Source organism: Gordionus sp. m RMFG-2023, chromosome 3 (assembly GCF_954871325.1).
Source record: "Gordionus sp. m RMFG-2023 chromosome 3, tfGorSpeb1-WG-v2, whole genome shotgun sequence".
Lineage (NCBI taxonomy): Eukaryota > Metazoa > Nematomorpha > Gordioida > Chordodea > Parachordodidae > Gordionus > Gordionus sp. m RMFG-2023.
The window spans coordinates 20,235,423-20,254,342 of NC_088777.1; the positions used below are offsets into that span (position 1 = coordinate 20,235,423).

The 18,920-nt window shown below is 28.0% G+C and overlaps 1 protein-coding gene across 1 annotated transcript; it reads right to left on the reverse strand.

The window, feature by feature from the left end:
• Nucleotides 1–818: 818 nt before the first annotated feature.
• LOC135926791 (polyamine-transporting ATPase 13A3-like) lies at nt 819–18,044 on the reverse strand. Its single transcript, XM_065462722.1, has 19 exons — nt 17,999–18,044; nt 11,398–11,547; nt 11,186–11,347; nt 10,676–10,821; nt 10,401–10,619; nt 10,278–10,345; nt 10,077–10,221; nt 9,967–10,035; nt 9,773–9,926; nt 6,670–6,796; nt 3,664–3,788; nt 3,462–3,622; nt 3,296–3,415; nt 3,129–3,251; nt 2,980–3,089; nt 2,828–2,924; nt 2,708–2,780; nt 2,612–2,671; nt 819–1,027 (listed from the first exon to the last, which is right to left on the reverse strand). Exons 1-19 carry the CDS (start codon nt 18,042–18,044, stop codon nt 819–821), a joined length of 2,364 nt encoding a protein of 787 aa, XP_065318794.1.
• Nucleotides 18,045–18,920: the final 876 nt, after the last annotated feature.

Consider the following 18,920-nt stretch of genomic DNA (forward strand, 5'->3'; position numbering starts at 1 on the left):
TTTAAACATAGACGTACCCAGTTTTGTTAACCCTCCCCCTCTCCCACTATTTGGTGCTAGATTAATCGCACTTCAAAAACAATGTATACAACCATCTTCCCCGCAACACCTTCTTATTCTACTGGCTCCCTTTTTCCGGCATACACTAAATATTTTTTTGCTTGCTATCAATTTCCTAGAGTTTTACAATTTAAATCTAGTTGAAGGCATTTAACAGGGTGACCCCCTCGGATCCTTACTCTTTAGTCTGGAATCAATGGCATAATTAAATCTATAAATGCACCCTCTCTCTTTACGTCTTGTACATTATGATAGAATCTTGAGTGATTCCAGTTTTGAAATCGACTAAGCAGTTAACATATTTCACGAAATGGGCACATCCTTGGACTCTCGCTCATTCCGAGATAATCCAAATTCATTCAATTAAATTCAAATGCTCCTGACACTCATGATTTCAAATTCAAGGTACTAATCTAGGATCTCCTGCAGGAAATTATCAGGCAATATGCACCTTCCATAACTTCATTCTTGACATCATCCATAAATTGGAAAGCATCTTACTCTTCTTTCACATACAAATCTTTTTTCTTGTTAAAATTCTTTTTTATTCTAAGGATTCTCTAGGCACTCAGTTCCACGCTGATTTTAAAAAACTCTTATCCACTCAGAATATGTGAAGATGGAATACCAAATTTGGCGGATTGGGCATTAGATCTCCTATCGACCTAGCTATAACATATTTTATATCGATAGTCAGAAGGATTGAGATGCGCCTGTAGTTGCTTGCTGCGTTGAAACATTCTTATCTAGTTTGTCATCTACTGACGCACCCTATTCTCTTCCCTTTCAATGGTACTGAACATGAGTTTATCCATACTATTCCCTCTGTTAATATTCAACTTCAACCTTCTAACAAAACTTACCCACGCTTTTGCTATTCGTATTAACTGCTCCATCACCCATTCCCACATGTGACCAGGTTGTAATTCATCCGTAGACATGAAGGGAAGACATAACACTGTAGTTCCTGCATTGGTTATTTTATCAGGCACACACAATGTAACTCAATCACCCAGAGCCATGAAATCACAAATACCTTCCAAACTAGAACCTCCTGGTCTTTTCTGATCCGACGGTTAACTTCCTGATGGGATCACCATTCAGATAAGACTAATCATGTATTGACCCCCTGACCCCCTCCAATCAAGCCCCCACTATTTTGGATCACAAAGAAAAACATAAAATTTCAAAATGAACAGAAATTTTGAACGACCATTGTTTCATAATAATATTTCGACCACATTTACCAAATTCGGAAGCTTGCACTAGCTTTAAAAATATAGACACTCAAATCAGTCAACTCGCAAGAGAACCACGAGAAGAGGTTTTCCTTCAACAAAGTGGCCCTAGCCATCAAAGTGAACTCATTAGCTTCAATAGTAGCCTACTTTTCAAAGAGCTATCTTAGATTTTTACTTTTTATTTTCCTCTCAGTTTATACCATATTAGCTCTTTATAAAGTTTTTTCTATTTGTTTTTTTTAAATATTTAACATATTTGGTATATGCTATTTTAATATGTAAATTTTTTTAAATAGATTATATTAATTACAATTCTGATAATTAAATATTTATTTAAAATTTATATCTTTGGGGATACAAAAATATAGTTTTTATTATAAATAAAATTCAAAATTTTAATTATAACATCATTATAATATATAATGTATATTTTAAAACTGATAAAAACTAATATAGAATAAAATTTTATTATGTATATATAAAATTTATAAATTATTTTATTATAAAAATGTGTTGAAAGTTGTTATAAAAAATTTCCAAATTTTTTTAAAATTTTAAGTTTAAGGTTGAAAGTTATTATAATATTTTTAAATAACAAGTTTGTTATGCATTTTATCAGAGGCTATGTATTTGAGATATATCAGCAGATTCAGCACTTATCGATATTAGTGATAAATATTTTACAATAAAATGATATGGCCAGTTATTTCAGGATATATGATCATTCAACACATGCCTAGGTTGACTGGTATAAATAATGTAGATCAAAAACTATAATATATAGAAATTAATTTTAATTTATTATGGAGATTAAGGTTTGGGCTATTGATAATAAATTATTTTGATTAATAGCAATTTTTAACCATGACATTAAAAAAATAAAGGTAATTTTTTTTATTCCTCCTTGTCCATGATATCCCATAATAAAGTCGTCGATCCATCCTCTTCCCTATGAGCCATAGAGACACGTTTTGCCGGGTTATTTATGATCCGTTTCCCTTTCACTTCGAAATAGAAACTTCAAGTTATAGTGAAACCTAATGGATGATTTAATGAACGTGGGAAAGGTTTAGAGGACAGGAATCAAGAGAGCGGAAAGAAATCTAGTCATTCCATAAATGATATTAAATTGAATATTACTATTATAAAACATAAGTTCTCAAAAAAAAATGTAGCTTTTTTTGCTTTCCAAAAAATTATAACAATATAAATAACATACCAATCTTGTAAAGTAGTTAACTTGTAGATAACAATTTGTAACATCAAATTTAACACAATATATATTAATAGTGAAAGAAAAGGTATAAAACCAAATAAGCTCGTATCTGGATATAAATGAGATAATTCATTTTGAGAGTGACTTATAGATGCTAAAAAAAATGAGATTTAAATATAAATTATTTTACAAATATCTATTAATATGGTTAGTTGAATTAAATCAAAAAACAGATTTTGGGCATCAGGAAAGTCTTGTCTAATCTGAATTACATAAATTGTTAAGAGAGTTTAACAATCTTAAAAAATACCCAACTTAGCACTAGAGTAGATACCAATTGTAGGCAACTATAAACAGCCACATATTGAAATACACCAAATGAAGTTGACAAGGCTGCACGGCCTTCTCTTTATATAAAATATAATTTGTAATTATTAACTATGCGATAATATAACTAAATACCTTAATATAACTTTAACTGCTTTAATGTTCGGCTGATTTGAAATAAAATTAGCTGCTATAGATGTTTCTGCTTCAGATAATGATATGCCAGCATGTGCTTCCTTGAGTGCCTACAAAATTATAGAAATTAACTTAGAATTAAAAATTACTCTGCAATCATTTGATCCATCTCCACACATAGCCACATAATATTCCATTTCTTTCATATGCTCTATTAACTGTGCTTTTTGCTCGGGAAGCATCCTTGAAAAAATGCCACCTTTAACCATCAACTTTTATTAAATAAAATATATCTTTAAAATTCTTGTAAAAATACTTTAGGTATAATATCAGGAAAATATTTTCTTAGCATATCAAATGATTCACCTGTAATTGCTAATGTATATGAATTCTCTTCGATATATTCGTTATCAAAATAATCTATCGTACCTATTCTCTTAATTAAATTCGTAATATTAGATTAATTATAATAAAGTGTAAACCGAAGCATCTCCTCTCTCATTATCTTGAATAAAATCGTGAGTATATCTTATTTCTTGAGCTTTTCCTGGTCCCCCTTCTGCATGAATAACAACTACTTTTTCATTTTTTTTAATTAAACCGCACTGCTTAGCTATTGATATAGTCGTATGCATTCCATCTCCTATAAATCTTTAATATTTATTTGTGTTTAATAAAAATTACCCGTGGCGATGGCCATTCTCATTTTGATTTTCGCTAAATCTTGTATAACTGGAATTGTTTCAGGTTTCAAAGGGTTATCCATAATTAAAAATCCAAGGAACCACAAATTACATTCAATTAATTCTCTTATATTTTATAAATCATGACAAAAGAACATATAGCAATTAATATTGCTAAATCAACGGGCCAGGCAATTCATATACAAAAAATTAACTGAAAATAAATTACAATATGATTTTTTCTTTGTATAAGAAGTGCCTAACTAAAATGCTAAATAAATCTATAAATTATATAATATTCATAAAAAATTTGAAAGTTTTATTTATGATAAGATTCATTTCCAATTATAAATACACAATGCTGTTATCATACATACTGTTATCATTAACTGATATTTAAACAAGATTGATTTATAACAGTTGTTATAAAAATAAATAGCTTTTATAATGGAAATATAAAAGCCTTAATTGACATTGAGGGAAAATTAGATATGGTAGACATTAAAAATTGCCAGGTAAATTAGTACAAAAATTTAAAAGGCTGGGCCTGACTTTTCTATTATAATTGGATGAGCGGGAGCGGGCCTATAAATTAGTTCAAAAATTTTCGTACTCAAATCAACACTTGAATAACGAGTCAGGTAACTTGTGCAAATTTCATATAATTATAGTTTCGGACGGGGTCAGGATGGGCAATTTAAAAAATATTATTACAGGCTGGGTAAAATATTTTAAGGGCCTGGCAACCAGGGATCCAAACCGAAACGAATATCGGTTCGGTTCAGGTTCAGTTAAAATAACGGTTCAAGGTTTCGGCTCGGTTCGCAAAAAATAAAAATATCGGTTCGGTTCGAACCTCTAAAAACCGGTTTAAACGCTTTTGTATTCAAACCATTCGAATTATGTATAGGGAAAATTTTTTTTTTATTTCATAATAAATAAAAACACATTCAAAAATTCATTTTTATTAATTGCACATTATAAAATAATATTTAATTTATAAATATATCAAATAAATATCAATGATTAATTTTAATATGAACAATTACTTAAAATTTTTTATTAAGCCGCACAATTAATATATTTTCAAAATTCGTCTCACTCAAATTACATCTACAAGGAGATAATATAAATTTAATTGTTGAAAAACATCTTTCCACAATAACTTGGGTAGCCGGCACTGCCAGTATGATATCAGATTTGATGTGTCATTTATAATACTATATGTAAATAATCTATATATTGGATTTAATTTTTCTCTAGTCATTATAATTTATAAGCTTAAAATATTTAAAAAATGTAGTAAAATGGCAATATACTAAAGTCTATAAAATTTATGACTGACACTTATTAACCAAATGTGATTGATAATAATCCTTAAAACAATTCGAATATAATTAAAATTTTAGCAATATACTAGTAATAACTTACACATTCTTTTATAAGCATAAAATTATGAGACTCGAACCGGTTCAGAGGCATTTTAGCGGTTCGGTTCAGGTTCGGCTAGAAATTTTTTATCTGTTTAGGTTCGGTTTAGGTTTGATAAAAATACCGAGTTTTAGCAGTTTAAGGGTTCGGTTCAGGTTCGGTTTGGATCCCTGCTGGCAACTGTGTAAAAATTCTTATTGGTCCGATTTGTGCCTGACTTTGCAAATCTCTATATGGAAAATAATTATCAACTAAATTATGGCATGATTTTTTGTTAATTAAAATTATTTCTATGAATAAATTAGAATTAAATAAAGATTGTATAATTTGAGGATCTTAACAAGTCATCTCGATTTTTGTATTTATTTAACAAATTATAATAGTACTGAAATGAATCATTTTGATAAAAAATTCATAAAGTGTTTAATTTGCTTAACTTGCATTTTGATTTTATCAAATAAATTAATGGAAATAGTATTATCTCAATTTTTTATTTAAATTGATCTATAAGTTCTTATATTTGAATCTATAAAATCCTTTTTTCCAGTTTCAATAAATTTGGAGCACCTGAATTCTATACCATACCAACGATATAGTAAATCATGACTCATAATTAGAAAAAGGCAATTATATTTAATTAAGTTGATTTTGTAAAAAATTACAAATTCATTTATTTGAGCATAATGTAAATTTTATGTACATTATTTATATTATATATAAGAAATGGAATGGCGTAACTAAACTAATAAAAAAATTTCCCCCATTCTAAAAATGAATATAATATGTCATTTTATAAACCATATTTTATCAAAAGTTTAAGTTAACAATTTTTTATATAGTTGACTATAAGAATTTTCAAGAAAAAAGTTTTTTAAATAGTGAAAAACGGGAATTATTTTTTTGAAGTCGAATCTGAAGCCTATAAAGGTGGGTCCTAGAGCTATATTAAAAAATTGATAGTGATAAAAGACTGCCAGTAGACCCCCTCCACCCAATAACTCCCATAAAGAAAATTCTTGATACGCCAATGATATACGAAATAGTCCTATTCAAAATAAAAATCGAATAGTAACAAAATAGTTTAGTTTGTGAGACATCATTCTGTTCTCAAGAGAATTTAATTAAGTACAAGCGGATAAATGAAATATATTTATAAAGGCAACTTAGAATTATGGTTATATAAATATTAAAAATTTTAAGCTCTAGGGCCATTCAAAATTTAGAAAATGAAACTCGCCTAAATATTATATTTTTTAAATCGCATGACATCTGTACATTTATATCATCTTGTCATTTATAATAAAAAAACCTATCGAAAATTGATGAAAAACTAATCTCTTTTATCGGCCATTTCCAGACAGAACGTTTTTCAAAGCGATTTTCAGCTATTTTATTTATTTCCAAACAAACGGATATTTGATTTTTTTAAATATTCTAATATAAAAAAAATTCGACAATGAAAAATTGAAACATGTCTCAAAAACCGTTTTGAAAAAACGTTCTTTTTGGAAATGGCCTAAGAAGTTCTAGATGAGTAATAAATGACAAATAAAGTAAATTGGAATGAGTTTAAAACCTGGCTAAATTTTTCACATTTTTTGTATCAGCTAATCTATAATCATCCAAATATTTAAATCCAAAAGCCAGTATCCTGAATCCTTGATTGGCATGTGATTCATATTCTTCTTGATAACATTCTGGAACTTTTTAATAATTTTATACAAGGTATATAAGTGAAGCTAGATTTTAATTTTTATCCTCTAAATATGAACATTATATAAAAGGCATTTCTTAGAAAATCTAAAATGTGCCCATTCAAATCAGGACACATCTTATCATTTCCATAATGTAATTTTTCTTAGGGTGAAGCTAATAGTTTCTAAATATTTTTTGCTCTTATTGTCCAATTCAGAGGGAGGCTATAAAGTCTAGGGAGAGGAGGGGATAACTAAATTAGGAATAAATGTATAGAAACAGGATGGATCTTAATTAATACTATCATTTAAGTCCCTCTCCATATCGCTCTCATAATTGTTGGATATATCATTTATATATTATTTAGATGATTTGCCAGCTCATTTAAAGTTTGAATTAGCTTTGTGGGCTATTTGATCACTAGATTTATTAACATCTAGGTTTTTTTTTCATTTAATTCCAGTCTGGAGAATAATATTAGGTATTTAACCTAGTCCTTTGCTACTTCTTACCCGCTGCCAAAACCCCTGGGGGTAGTAAAAACATTTAAATGGCTTTAGCAAATTTTGATTTAGGACAAAGCATTATCTATAAGTTATATGTAAGAAAATCCTCTAAAACTTTGTAAAATTTGAAATATACCAATAAATATTTTTGTAAAAAATGTGAGAAAAATTTGCTTTTGGCCGATATTGCTTGAATTCGGAAAAAGATAATTAAATTACATTTTACCAATTTAAAACATGGAGTCCTAAAGAAAGAAGTGACAAACGATTGTCTGCTTAACCCCCACCTCCCTTACTCGTTTTATAAATTCACTGTATTCTTCGTTGTTATTATAATTCTTTCAGTATTTGGAAATGAAAAACAGTTAACCATATAGTCATATATTTATAGAAATCGATGTATATTCATTTTCATTTAATAAATCGATATCGATCTTAAATCCTAATTTATTAAAGAAATTTCATGTAATTAACTCTCGATTAGTTTTGTTAAACCCACTTTAGTCATTGCGAAATAAAAATTTTAGCCTATAAAAATATTACCTAAGCCTGTTTCACCAAAAGTGGGTCAAACCTTTCTACTATCTAGCACTATTTCGAAGCTCGGGTAACCTTTTTTCTATCCAAAATCTTTATTTAGAAGTTTTTAAAAATCGGCCAAATCTAGATTTTTTAACAATGGGGTTTATAAGCACCCAGGTCTTAAAATAAAAATATATGTAGATATTTTGAGCCGACATTTTCAGTAGCCTTTATTTTATACTAAACTATATTTCTAAAATGTTTCTTAAATTTTTATTAAATAAATACAAAACAACATTATTTGGAGGTAGATGCTTAAATTATGACTTTTATAAAAAAAAAATTATACAGAATAAATTTATATTGATATTTAAATCAGTGACATATAGCTGACAAAGTTCAGCCCGGATTTTTTAGAAAAAATTTATTTCCAAGCCCGCTCGAATTTTTTTAAAAGTCTCAGGTATTATATTTTTAAACTTAGTTGAACTTTAAAATCTCGTCATTTTAAATAATTTGGCGGTATTTTGTAAATTGTTTCAAATGTAAATTAAAATGTGAGCAGCAAATGAATGTTATTAATTGATTTCTATTATTTTCCATCTGGTTAAGTGATGTGAATTTATTTTTAAATAATTAACTCAGCCCGGCTTGGGTTTTATGAAAAAATATTTATAACAGCCCGGGGTTTGTATGGGAGACCGGGGATAGTGTGTTCCCGGGGTAGGTATTTCCTTCTTGGATAATTTAAAAATTAATAAAGTTTAAGTTTTGAAATTTAAGCAAAATATGTATTTTAATAAGGTGCTTAAGTAGGTCCAAAAATGTTTCGAAAATTGCTAATGAAAAATTTTAAATGCAAATTTAAATTTTAACATACCAAATGTAATTTTTAAAATTTCACATTTTCACGAATAATTTTTTTTATAAACGTTGTTTAGGCTTAATATTAATTCTATATGATAATGGACTATATATTTGATCATATATAAAAATATTGACACAATTTATGGTAATTTAATATCTTAAAATTAAATTTTAATTAATTGTGAAGACCTGGGGCAGGTTTTGGCGGGATACGTATTAGCCATTTTTAAGCAGGGATTATTTTGAATAAAAAATATCCAACTAAATTTATAAAAATATTAGAAGTCACTAGTTTGTCTAGGACCACTAATGACAATATGAAGATGATTGATTTATTTTTTGGGATTAAATGACAGATTTAAGTGACAACAAGTACTTCCGGGTGATATATGTGATATAGATGAACCCTAATAAATTTAACATAATTGACAATTTATTTTTATTTATTTACTGTAAAGAATAAAATTACGTTAAAACATTTTAGAAAAATTGCTTTGTCTATTTTTTTATAGCACTTCAATTTTTTATGGACAAACTGTCCCCGGTCTCATCTTTTTCCTAACTTTTGCCAATGGATTTAAATATTTATTAAATAAAATGTATGATTATGCATGTTTTAAAAAGATTTTTGGAGTAAAAATATGAAATACAATGTTATAAATTTGCTCTTTTTTGATATTCTTTTGCCTTTACAATTATAAAATTTAGTATTAAATTTTCTTTCGACAATTAAAGAGAAAGTGATTATTAAAATATCGATACCTATATAACAGTTTAAAAATGGGGGGTAATTATTTTATTCTACATTACCCAATGACTATAGCAATCCTTTTAGATTAGCCTGAGACAGTCCTTTGTTAATTGGCCTAATTATATAAGGGTTAAATTATTAATATCAAGCAAATTTATTCATTTTACTATCAGATCATGTAATGCCACCCATTTAAAAAAAATCGTGATTTGGATAGTTATTGTTTTAAAAGTGCTGTCTAAGCTAAACAGATAGATAATTTAAAAGGGAAAAATATTATATAATTGTATGAGATAGGCCCAAATATGCATGGCATTTAATAAAAATTAAAACTTTACTCGAATGAGGTACACATAAACTGTGGATCATTTCAGGAGACCCTTTGCAATAGACTTCAAAATAATTTGTCCCATAAACATTGCAAATGATACTCATCCTTTGCAACACAGACTCAAACGGAAAGCGATGAACAACACCAATATGTGGTGTATTCTAAAAAAACATTGTACAGTTAAATGCATTTTATTTAAACTTTATCTTCCTTAGCGGGCTTTAGTATTATTTTAATATCTGATTTTAATAGTTTGTAATGCTTCATTCTCTAAATAATAAAAATCAACAAATTATATTGTTAAATTTTACCCATTTTGTGCTCTCAAACATTTTTATATCTAATGGGTCGCCAGATAAAATATCATCTGTGAGGGTTAAAGTGTGGCAAGTAATGAGTGCCCTCAAGAATGGACAGAATTCTAATTTATCTGGAATTTTTAACTTCTCATTAAATCTATAATTTGATGAAGGGTAAGGTGTTTTAAAAGCAACTGATATATTTTGTTTTACTTCATAGTGTAATAATCTGTATCAACAACCCCTAAAATATCTATGTCGTTTTCGGTTAGAGTACCTGTCTATTTAAAAAATAATATGTTAAATAATACGTTGGGATTAAAATTGTATTTATACTTTGTCAAAAATAATTGCATTAATGGCTCCTGCTATCGTAATAGCATTGGTATTTAAAACCAAAATATTTTCTTTTCTCAATCTGTTGTAAGCTATCACGATGCCTATAGCTAAACAGGCTGGAAGTGCGGGGGACACTGCAATCGTCAATAAATCCAGGCCATCCAATATTATTGAAATCGGGGTCAACTCTCTGCCATCATTAGCAGCCATGGAAAACTTAGTATATAGCATTTTGATTATTTTATAAATATATATAGCATAAATTCTCTTACGTCTAGTGCCATTTTAAAAATTATTCCAATCACTGCTAGTGTAGTCAAGCAACCAATATACAATGAAATATCTCTGCTAAATTTAAAAACCGTTGGCTTGGGATATATGATATATCTAATCCTGTCTCCGTTGAGGGTGTTAAAACCTAGTTTAAAACAGTTATCAAAAATAATCATTTATTATGTTTAATAAACATTCTTCGTTGATTACTCATAATTCTTCAAAATAAAATTTGGATATTAATATTCCATTCTATTTACATTAATAAACCTCCAAAATATTATCTTAAATATGTTTGTATAATAAAATATCTTTCTATAATATTAATGAGATGGAATAATTTTTTAAAAAAATGCAGTTTCTAAAAAATGTATGGAAATGGAATTAGAACCCTACAATATCAGTGGCATATTCTGTTATATTTACAAAAAATTGTTAAAACAGGCAAAATGACATATATTAAAAGTTTGAAAGCATTCACTGTATTCCTAAAAATTATTCGGCAATACCTGTTCTCATGACAACACATTCAATATGTTGCCTGTTAGCGTCAACATCTGTTTGCATTATTTTACACCCGCATAATAAAAGATGCTTAGAATCTCTTCTCATTTTAAACATTTCCATTTCCAAGGGTTTAATGGGTATTTTATAACTAGGCATACTTTCACCTATCCAATTAATTAAAATAAAATAAATGACAGTAAATTGAAGATTTTACCTGTTAGCATTGCTTCACTTACGACACAATGACCTGACAATAATAATGCATCGCAAGGCATAAATTCATACCCTCCTCTCGGTATATTCAACAAATCCCCAGGAACTAACCGGTCCGAAGATATAAAAAGATTTCTCGGTATAGGATCTCCTTTATTTTATTTTTTTTAAAGTTTACAAAATTAAAATTATCTATAAAACTTATTTATTGGGGATGTTGGGGAGGGGGAGGGGGTGGGGTATTTGTTTAAAATCGGATTTTTTCTATGTACAATTCTTCTTTTTTCTTTCTCTCAATTAGTATGCTATGCTTGATATTAAAGGTAAATAATATGAGACTGTCTAACATTGAATTTAAGGCATTTTTTAAAATTATTAATAAATCATCTCCAAAATTCTGAACAAAAACTTAGAACTTTCTATTTAAGTTTAATTTGAACTAAATCATTACGAAATAGAATAATATAATTTTGAATAATCTGAAGGAAAATTATCATTCCTAAAAAAGGTGCTAGAAGGTTATTGAAATTACCTAAAAGTTTAAAAAACCATTAACTAGTTTTATAACATGTCATTCTGTGTCATTACTCCTTTTTATTTAGGAGGTGATTAAAAACGTGCTCATAAAAAAATTTTCAAAAAAGGACTACATTGATATTTTCTTATAAAAATTAATTCATATTTTTTAAATATACTGGGGGGCTCAAAAATAAAAACTAAACTAGGGGATGCTGATTTTATTAACTTTATTAAATTTTCCTTTCAAATTCTTGTTTATAGTGATATATTAACTACATATTTGGGAAAGAGAGGGGTAGGAGGGTTTGTATAGGGGGATTTTTTAGAACAAGCAAATTTCCAAAGGGGAAGGAGCGAAATTACTTCTAACCCCCCCCCCCCCCCCGGACTACGCCTATGCCGGCTTGTAAAAAGCATATTCTGGATTTTTTAGGAAATTTTGCCCTAAACTTTAGAATTTAATACAATTTCTGTTAGTTCTTTCCACAGATTTTTTTAAAAATTATAAATGACTCAAAAGTTAACGACAAACATGTTTGAAATTCATAGTGTAGGAAATCTAAATATGCTGGAATAAATTTCTTATAAAATCATATTTTTAAATAAAAACGCGCTCAAATAATTTAAAGTTGAAAAAATAACACATTGGCGGAAAAATTACATTTTAAATTTTAAAAGAGCTAAATAAATGATATAAAATTATGAAAATATTAAAACAATTTAATTTGTTAAGAGCGCATTTTTAAATTTGAAGATTCGATGAAAATGTATTTATATAATTCAGACAATTTCGCTATAAACTTTTGAGTAATTTTATTAAAATTACACATTTGTAAAGCACATTACATAACATTTCAAAATAAAAGAAACTGGATAGAAAGAATAGTGAGATTAATATGTCAATGGTCATTTTTTCTTCTCTCACTCTTAACCAAAAATAATTATTCCTTCAATTATAAATTTTTTAGAAAAGAAGAGTAATGAACTTGGGCCAAAAATGATTTATTTTACAGATGCTCATATTGTATAGTTATTACTCTTACTAATATATATTTTTTTATATAGTAGATACAAATTTTTTTATTATGAACAAACAAAAAGTCGATTTATAATGACAATTACTTTAAATTGATATTATATTTTGCCTCTGGTATATGGTAATTTACACATTGGTTTAATAAAATAATATTCCTGTTTATCAGAGTTGTTAAAGTAGCGCGCTAACTTTTTTGGTAGCTATAGCTAATAGCGGCTACTTTTTTGTAATTATTTAATTTTTTAGCGCGCTACTTTTTTTGAAAGTAGCTAAGTAGCCGCTACTTCGCTACTTTTAAAAAATATAATGAAGGTAAGTGTAAACATGAAAATTAAAATATAAAATCATAATTAATTATAATTTTTATAATTTATTATTTAATTTTGAAATTAAAATATAATTTCTTGTAATTTATATTTTCATTTGTATTACAAACCTAAATCACGTGTTAATAATTTAAAATGTCATCGCCTATGGATATCCAAATCGTTGAAAGTGATTCAGACAATGATATTAATGAAATGGAAGATTCCAGGGAAGAAAATGTTCTTAATAGCTATAATACAAATTTCCCATTCCCTAGATTTGAAAATTTTTTTAAATAAATATATAACCAAAACTGGTTTCAAATTTATTTGTTTAAAATGTAAAAAAAAATATTTCCTCAAATCAATCCAGTAGCTATAACCTCAAGAAACGCCTAAAGGTAAATTGTCTACATTCTAATAATATTTATTTTATAAGACTGCTCATGAGTTTTAAGGAAATGGAGAAACATCTAAATAATTTTGGTATAGGCGACTCTACATCCAAAAAGACTAATTCAATTCAAACCAAATTAATTAATAATGCATATGACAATATTTCTCATAAATTAGCTGATAAAGTTATTGTTGATTTTATAATTTATACAGTTCAGCCAATGTCCTTAGTTGATAATCCATCATTTACCATGATGATTAAAACTCTATCCCCTGGTACAACAATTTTATGCCGCCAGACACTAATGAATAAATTAGCAGATAACTTTAAAATGATTAAAGATGCACTAATAGTAGAGTTATCAGAGATATCATATATATGTACCACGGGAGATAGTTGAACACATAACAGAAGGTAAAAACTTATTTATATTTATAAATTGATCTGATTAAATATTTTTGAGCTTATTTGGGAATCACAGGCCATTAGCTAGACCCTAGAACTTTAAAAAGAAGATCTGTGGCATTAGCCCTCAAAATGATAATAGGATGCCAGACATACGATGTATACTTGCAAATAAAATTATTGATAATCTATCTTATATTAAAAATATGTATATAAGATTAAATACGCCCTTACCCTCAAGTGCTAGTGTCGAGAGATTATTTAATAAGGCAAAACTTATACTTTCTGATAGTCGCTCTAGACATGGCGATGATAATATTGAAATGATTTTATTATTAAAATGCAACAAATTACCATAAATATTTATTTTTATTACATAATTTTTTTTATAATCAAACTAACTATATTTTAATATTTATAAATGTTGATTTTTATATATTTACTATACAATAACATTATAAGCAAAAAATAAAAAATTTTTTTGTAAATTTTTTATATAAAAAGTAGCTAAAGCTACTTTAAAAAAATGGTGGCTAATAGCGAGCTACTTTTTTGACAAATAGCGATAGCGGTAGCGCGCTACTTTTAAAAGTAGCGTTTAACAACTCTGCTGTTTATTTTATAGTATTAATAATGATTGCGAAGAAGTGCATTCTGTGCAATCTGCTGATGAGTCTGTCTAATGATATTATCAGTTTCTGCTAAGAAGAAAAAAAAATATCCTCAAAAAAGGGGAAGACCGGGACACATCGAGATTTTATAAAATCCAATAATGCTGCAATTATTAATGAAGAAAAATTGATGAATTCTGTCTAATATATAATACTTTTTTTTAGAAAATTTTAGTTTTTAATGTATTTTGATTTTTCAAGTTTAAAAAGATAGGGTAGGTTGGAAATAGTAACAGAGTACATAAGACTACACATAGGAATATATAAAAAAATATAATTAAAAAACCTTTTATAATAAGGATTGAGGGAAAAACTAAAAATCTAAATTTTATGATATAATAAAATTTAGATATATTATATATCCAGTGTCGTAGACATAGGGGGGGGAGAGTAAACCTTCAACCCCCCCCCCCCCCCACCCAATGCCCACCCCCATGAAAAATAAAATTTTTACTAAATTGATAACACTGTGTGACAAATTTCAAATTGATTTTTTGGGAGAAAATAAAATAAACATTAAGACAGTTTTTTATGCATATTCTAAATCTGCTGTCAGTTTCTTTCTAGCACGTCAGGTTTTTTATTTATTTTAGGTTAAAGTGGCCAAAAAGGTCATTTTTAGCACTTTTTGAATGTTTATAACTTCGGTTCTAATGATGATCCCTACAACTAAAAAAATATCTTAATTTTTGCAGCAAACCTTCCTTATTATTATTATACATTTTTTTTTATAAAATCCTTACTCAATTTTTTAACAAACTATATTTTTTAAATTTACCTTTATTTATAAAATTTTTTTTAATATAGCTTACATTTAATATATATATTTATTGTGGCTTTCATTCTCAAAAAAAATTAATGAAAGAAATTAAATGTTTATGAAAGATTAGCGAAAAAATAATAATTCTTCTCCTTTCTTCCTACTCGTTATTTGGCATTATTATTTATTGCCCATACTACGGGTTCAAGGTACTCCATTGGAAAATCATATATTTAGATATAAATTGATTAAAAAAACAAATATTCTTAAATACATCTAAAAAAGATAAATATTAATAAAAAATATGAAAAAATTACCAATTATTGCATTTTAAATGAATTTTGCTTCAAAAATGCTCAATTTAAAAGAGTACAAATTAAAAAAGTGGGTACAGATATCTGATTTTGGTATAAGTATTTTTATATAATAAATAAAATCTATAATGAAATGAAATACTCTCTAAAATTTTGATATATTGTTATATGCAAATATTTAAAATAATTTTAACACAGCCTAAGATATAAGCAATTGAGTGTTCATCTTTTTACCCCTCCCCCCTATGATAAAATTATGGCTATGCCACTGTATATATCATCTGGATGAAAAAAAAATCGAAAATAAATTTAGGTATAAAAGCTTCTTATTTACTATAAAATTGTTATGTTGATGTGAGGGAGATAATTCTTGTCGATAGGCATTAACTATCAATCAATGTAAATTTCGTTTTAGGCTTAATTACAGGGTGCCCATTTAAAAAAGGAAAAGTATCAATCAAAAAAGAAAATAAATGGTTCAACCATTGATCTAATTTTTGCCCTTCGTAAACTGATGAAAAAATATGGGTAGATTAGAAAGGAACTGCATATGGTGTTTATTGACTTGTAAAAGGCATAGAATACCATACTCAGAAATCTGATATGGTGGTGTATGCGCAAAATTGGAATCCCGGGGTTATGTGGAACTCACTAGAGGCGCGTAGCCAGCTGGGGTGGATTCGGAATTTTTCGAAAAAATATATAAGGTCTCAGCCAGCAAGAGGGGGTGGGAGAGGGAGAGAAATCCTCAAACCATAGGAAGAATTTTTAAAAATATTAAAAAGCTTCATGAATTGTAAATTGCAAAATATTCTATTTCAATAGGTGTATTCTATTCTAAACATTAGCAAAAAGTTAATTTAAATACTTATTCCTTGTATATTAATATTTTATCTCAAGAAAATTTAAAGTTAGTTTTCTTACATTTTTAAACCTTAAACAGTGATGGATATAAGAAAATTTCATCACCCAAAAAAAATTCTATTTAATTTATCTCCACTAATAACTATGATTAGAAAATTTCTAGAGTGTGAAATGTTCAGTTATATTAATAGACAGAATTTGCTGAATATAATTTTTTAATTCGTGTTAAAAGAAAAATAAACTGAAAAAAGCCTGCACAACAAGATGGAGGCTTCGACATCAAGCTGTTACAGAATTTTTTGGATCTAGTAGAACTTATTTTGTATGCCTTTGTAGAACTATCAGAATCATTTGTTACACTATTTCACCTGAAGCTGATAGATTATTAGATTTAATATGACTACTGATGTTTTTCATTGGAATGTATTAATAAATATTTATTCCACAACAATGTTATAAAATATTTTTCTTTGGCTGAAGTTATGAGAATTGCGAATATTTTTATGTTACAACTTGGAAGACGACGGAAAAATATCGAACAGGAATTTCTCGAGATTTATGTAATTGCTGAGGTGAAAGTGAAATTATATGATTTTGAGATTCACAAGCCTTGATGTTACCTACAAACAAATCGTTCCAATATTAAAGTGGAAGATTCATTTTTGTAGAAAATCCTCTAAGAAATACAGTGGAAGCATTGCATACTTTAATATATATTTTATAAGTTTTCCAAATATATTAAAATTACTGTATATTTTGGCAATGATACCAATACAACAGATGAGAGGACCTTTTCTTCATTACATAGAATAAAATATATCAAAAGTATGACATCTTAAAATTGATTGAATAGGCTAGCTTTACTCATCGAGATCTAATCCCCAACACAAAATAAATTATTTTTAAATAATAGCGCATTCGCAAAGTTAAATTTTCATTTATGAACGATATTTTGACTAACCTTTTATCATTACAAAATGTTTAATTTTATATTTTATTGTAATTTGCATATATTTATTTAGTTATAATATTTTTTAACCGTATTATATTCGCTCTTAATATTTTGTATTTTCCAATATTTTTGTGTTCGAAATTATCATATTTTCAAATATGATTGGTTCTAATAAATTTTTTATGATGAATAGTTCTAAAATTTTTAATGCTCAAAAAAATCACAATGTAAAAAAAATTATCCCTGGCTATGCGCCTAATTAAATGTATGTACGAGGATTCTGCTTCAATAGTAAGAACGGCAGTTGGAGACTCGAGGCCGTTTCCCATAGATGTCGGGCGACACCAAAGGTCAGCGTTAGGTCTCTTCCTCTTCGTACCATCCTCTATACCATAACCGAGGATTTGCAGAGGTGCAGATGCCATTGATGCGAGGAAACCGAATTGATGCACCGCGGGCCGATGTTTGGGCAGTTAGGTTGGCAAAATATGGCCTTCGCATCAGTCCTAAAACAATATATCTGGCAACAAACGTTGCATGTCCATGTCAAGGAACTATATAAGTTGCTACATAATAGAAAGTTGAAAGGTTTAGCTATCTTGGGTCCACAATACATCAAGATGGAGGTCATCCTGACTTGGTTAACGCTAGGATACAGAAGGATTAGATAAATGAAGAATTATATCAGGGGTCCTTTGTGACAGGAAAATTCCACTGTGGCTTAAGGATAAGGCCTACCAAATTGTCGTACCATGGATGTGAAACTTGGGCATTGCGAGCTGGTGAGAAAAAGATGTGGGGGGTAATAGAAATGCGTATGATCAGATAGCTGGATCGTTGACCAATGATAGCATAAGAAAGAAGATGGGCGTGTCTCTTTTGTTGGAAAAGATAAAGGAGAATAGACAGAACTTGTATGGACATGTGTTAAGAACTGGCTTAATTAACTTAAATCGGCAAGTTCTCGATCTTGTAGTTAAGGGTCAACAAATTAGAAGCACATCACAACTAGCTTGGATTTCCCAAACCAATGCCAAGCTATATAGAAGGATAGAACGCGTTTTAAAGACCCCAACTAGTTTTAGGATTAGCACAATAAAGAAGATATATTTTAAAATTTTTATATAATATTACAAATTTTTTATTGTATTACTAATGTAATTATAGAAATTATATAACCAAATAAAGTTATAAATATGTTTAGAATTATTTTGACACGTATTTTCGAGAGAAAATTTAACTAAATACACCACAAATTCCCCCTCCCCTTTTCAAATATTTTTTTTAAATAAGAAAGTGTG

Bases quoted from the DNA above. Each gene is read 5' to 3' on its own strand.
- LOC135926791 (XM_065462722.1), bottom strand. From the start codon at position 18,044: ATGGCATCTGCACCTCTGCAAATCCTCGGTTATGGTATAGAGGATG. The intron at 2,925-2,979 runs GTATTTAGTTAT...TTTTATATAAAG, and splicing joins GCAGTTAAAGTTATATTAAG to AGAAGGCCGTGCAGCCTTGT. The intron at 2,672-2,707 runs GTAAAATAATTT...CATTTTTTTTAG, and splicing joins AACCATATTAATAGATATTT to CATCTATAAGTCACTCTCAA.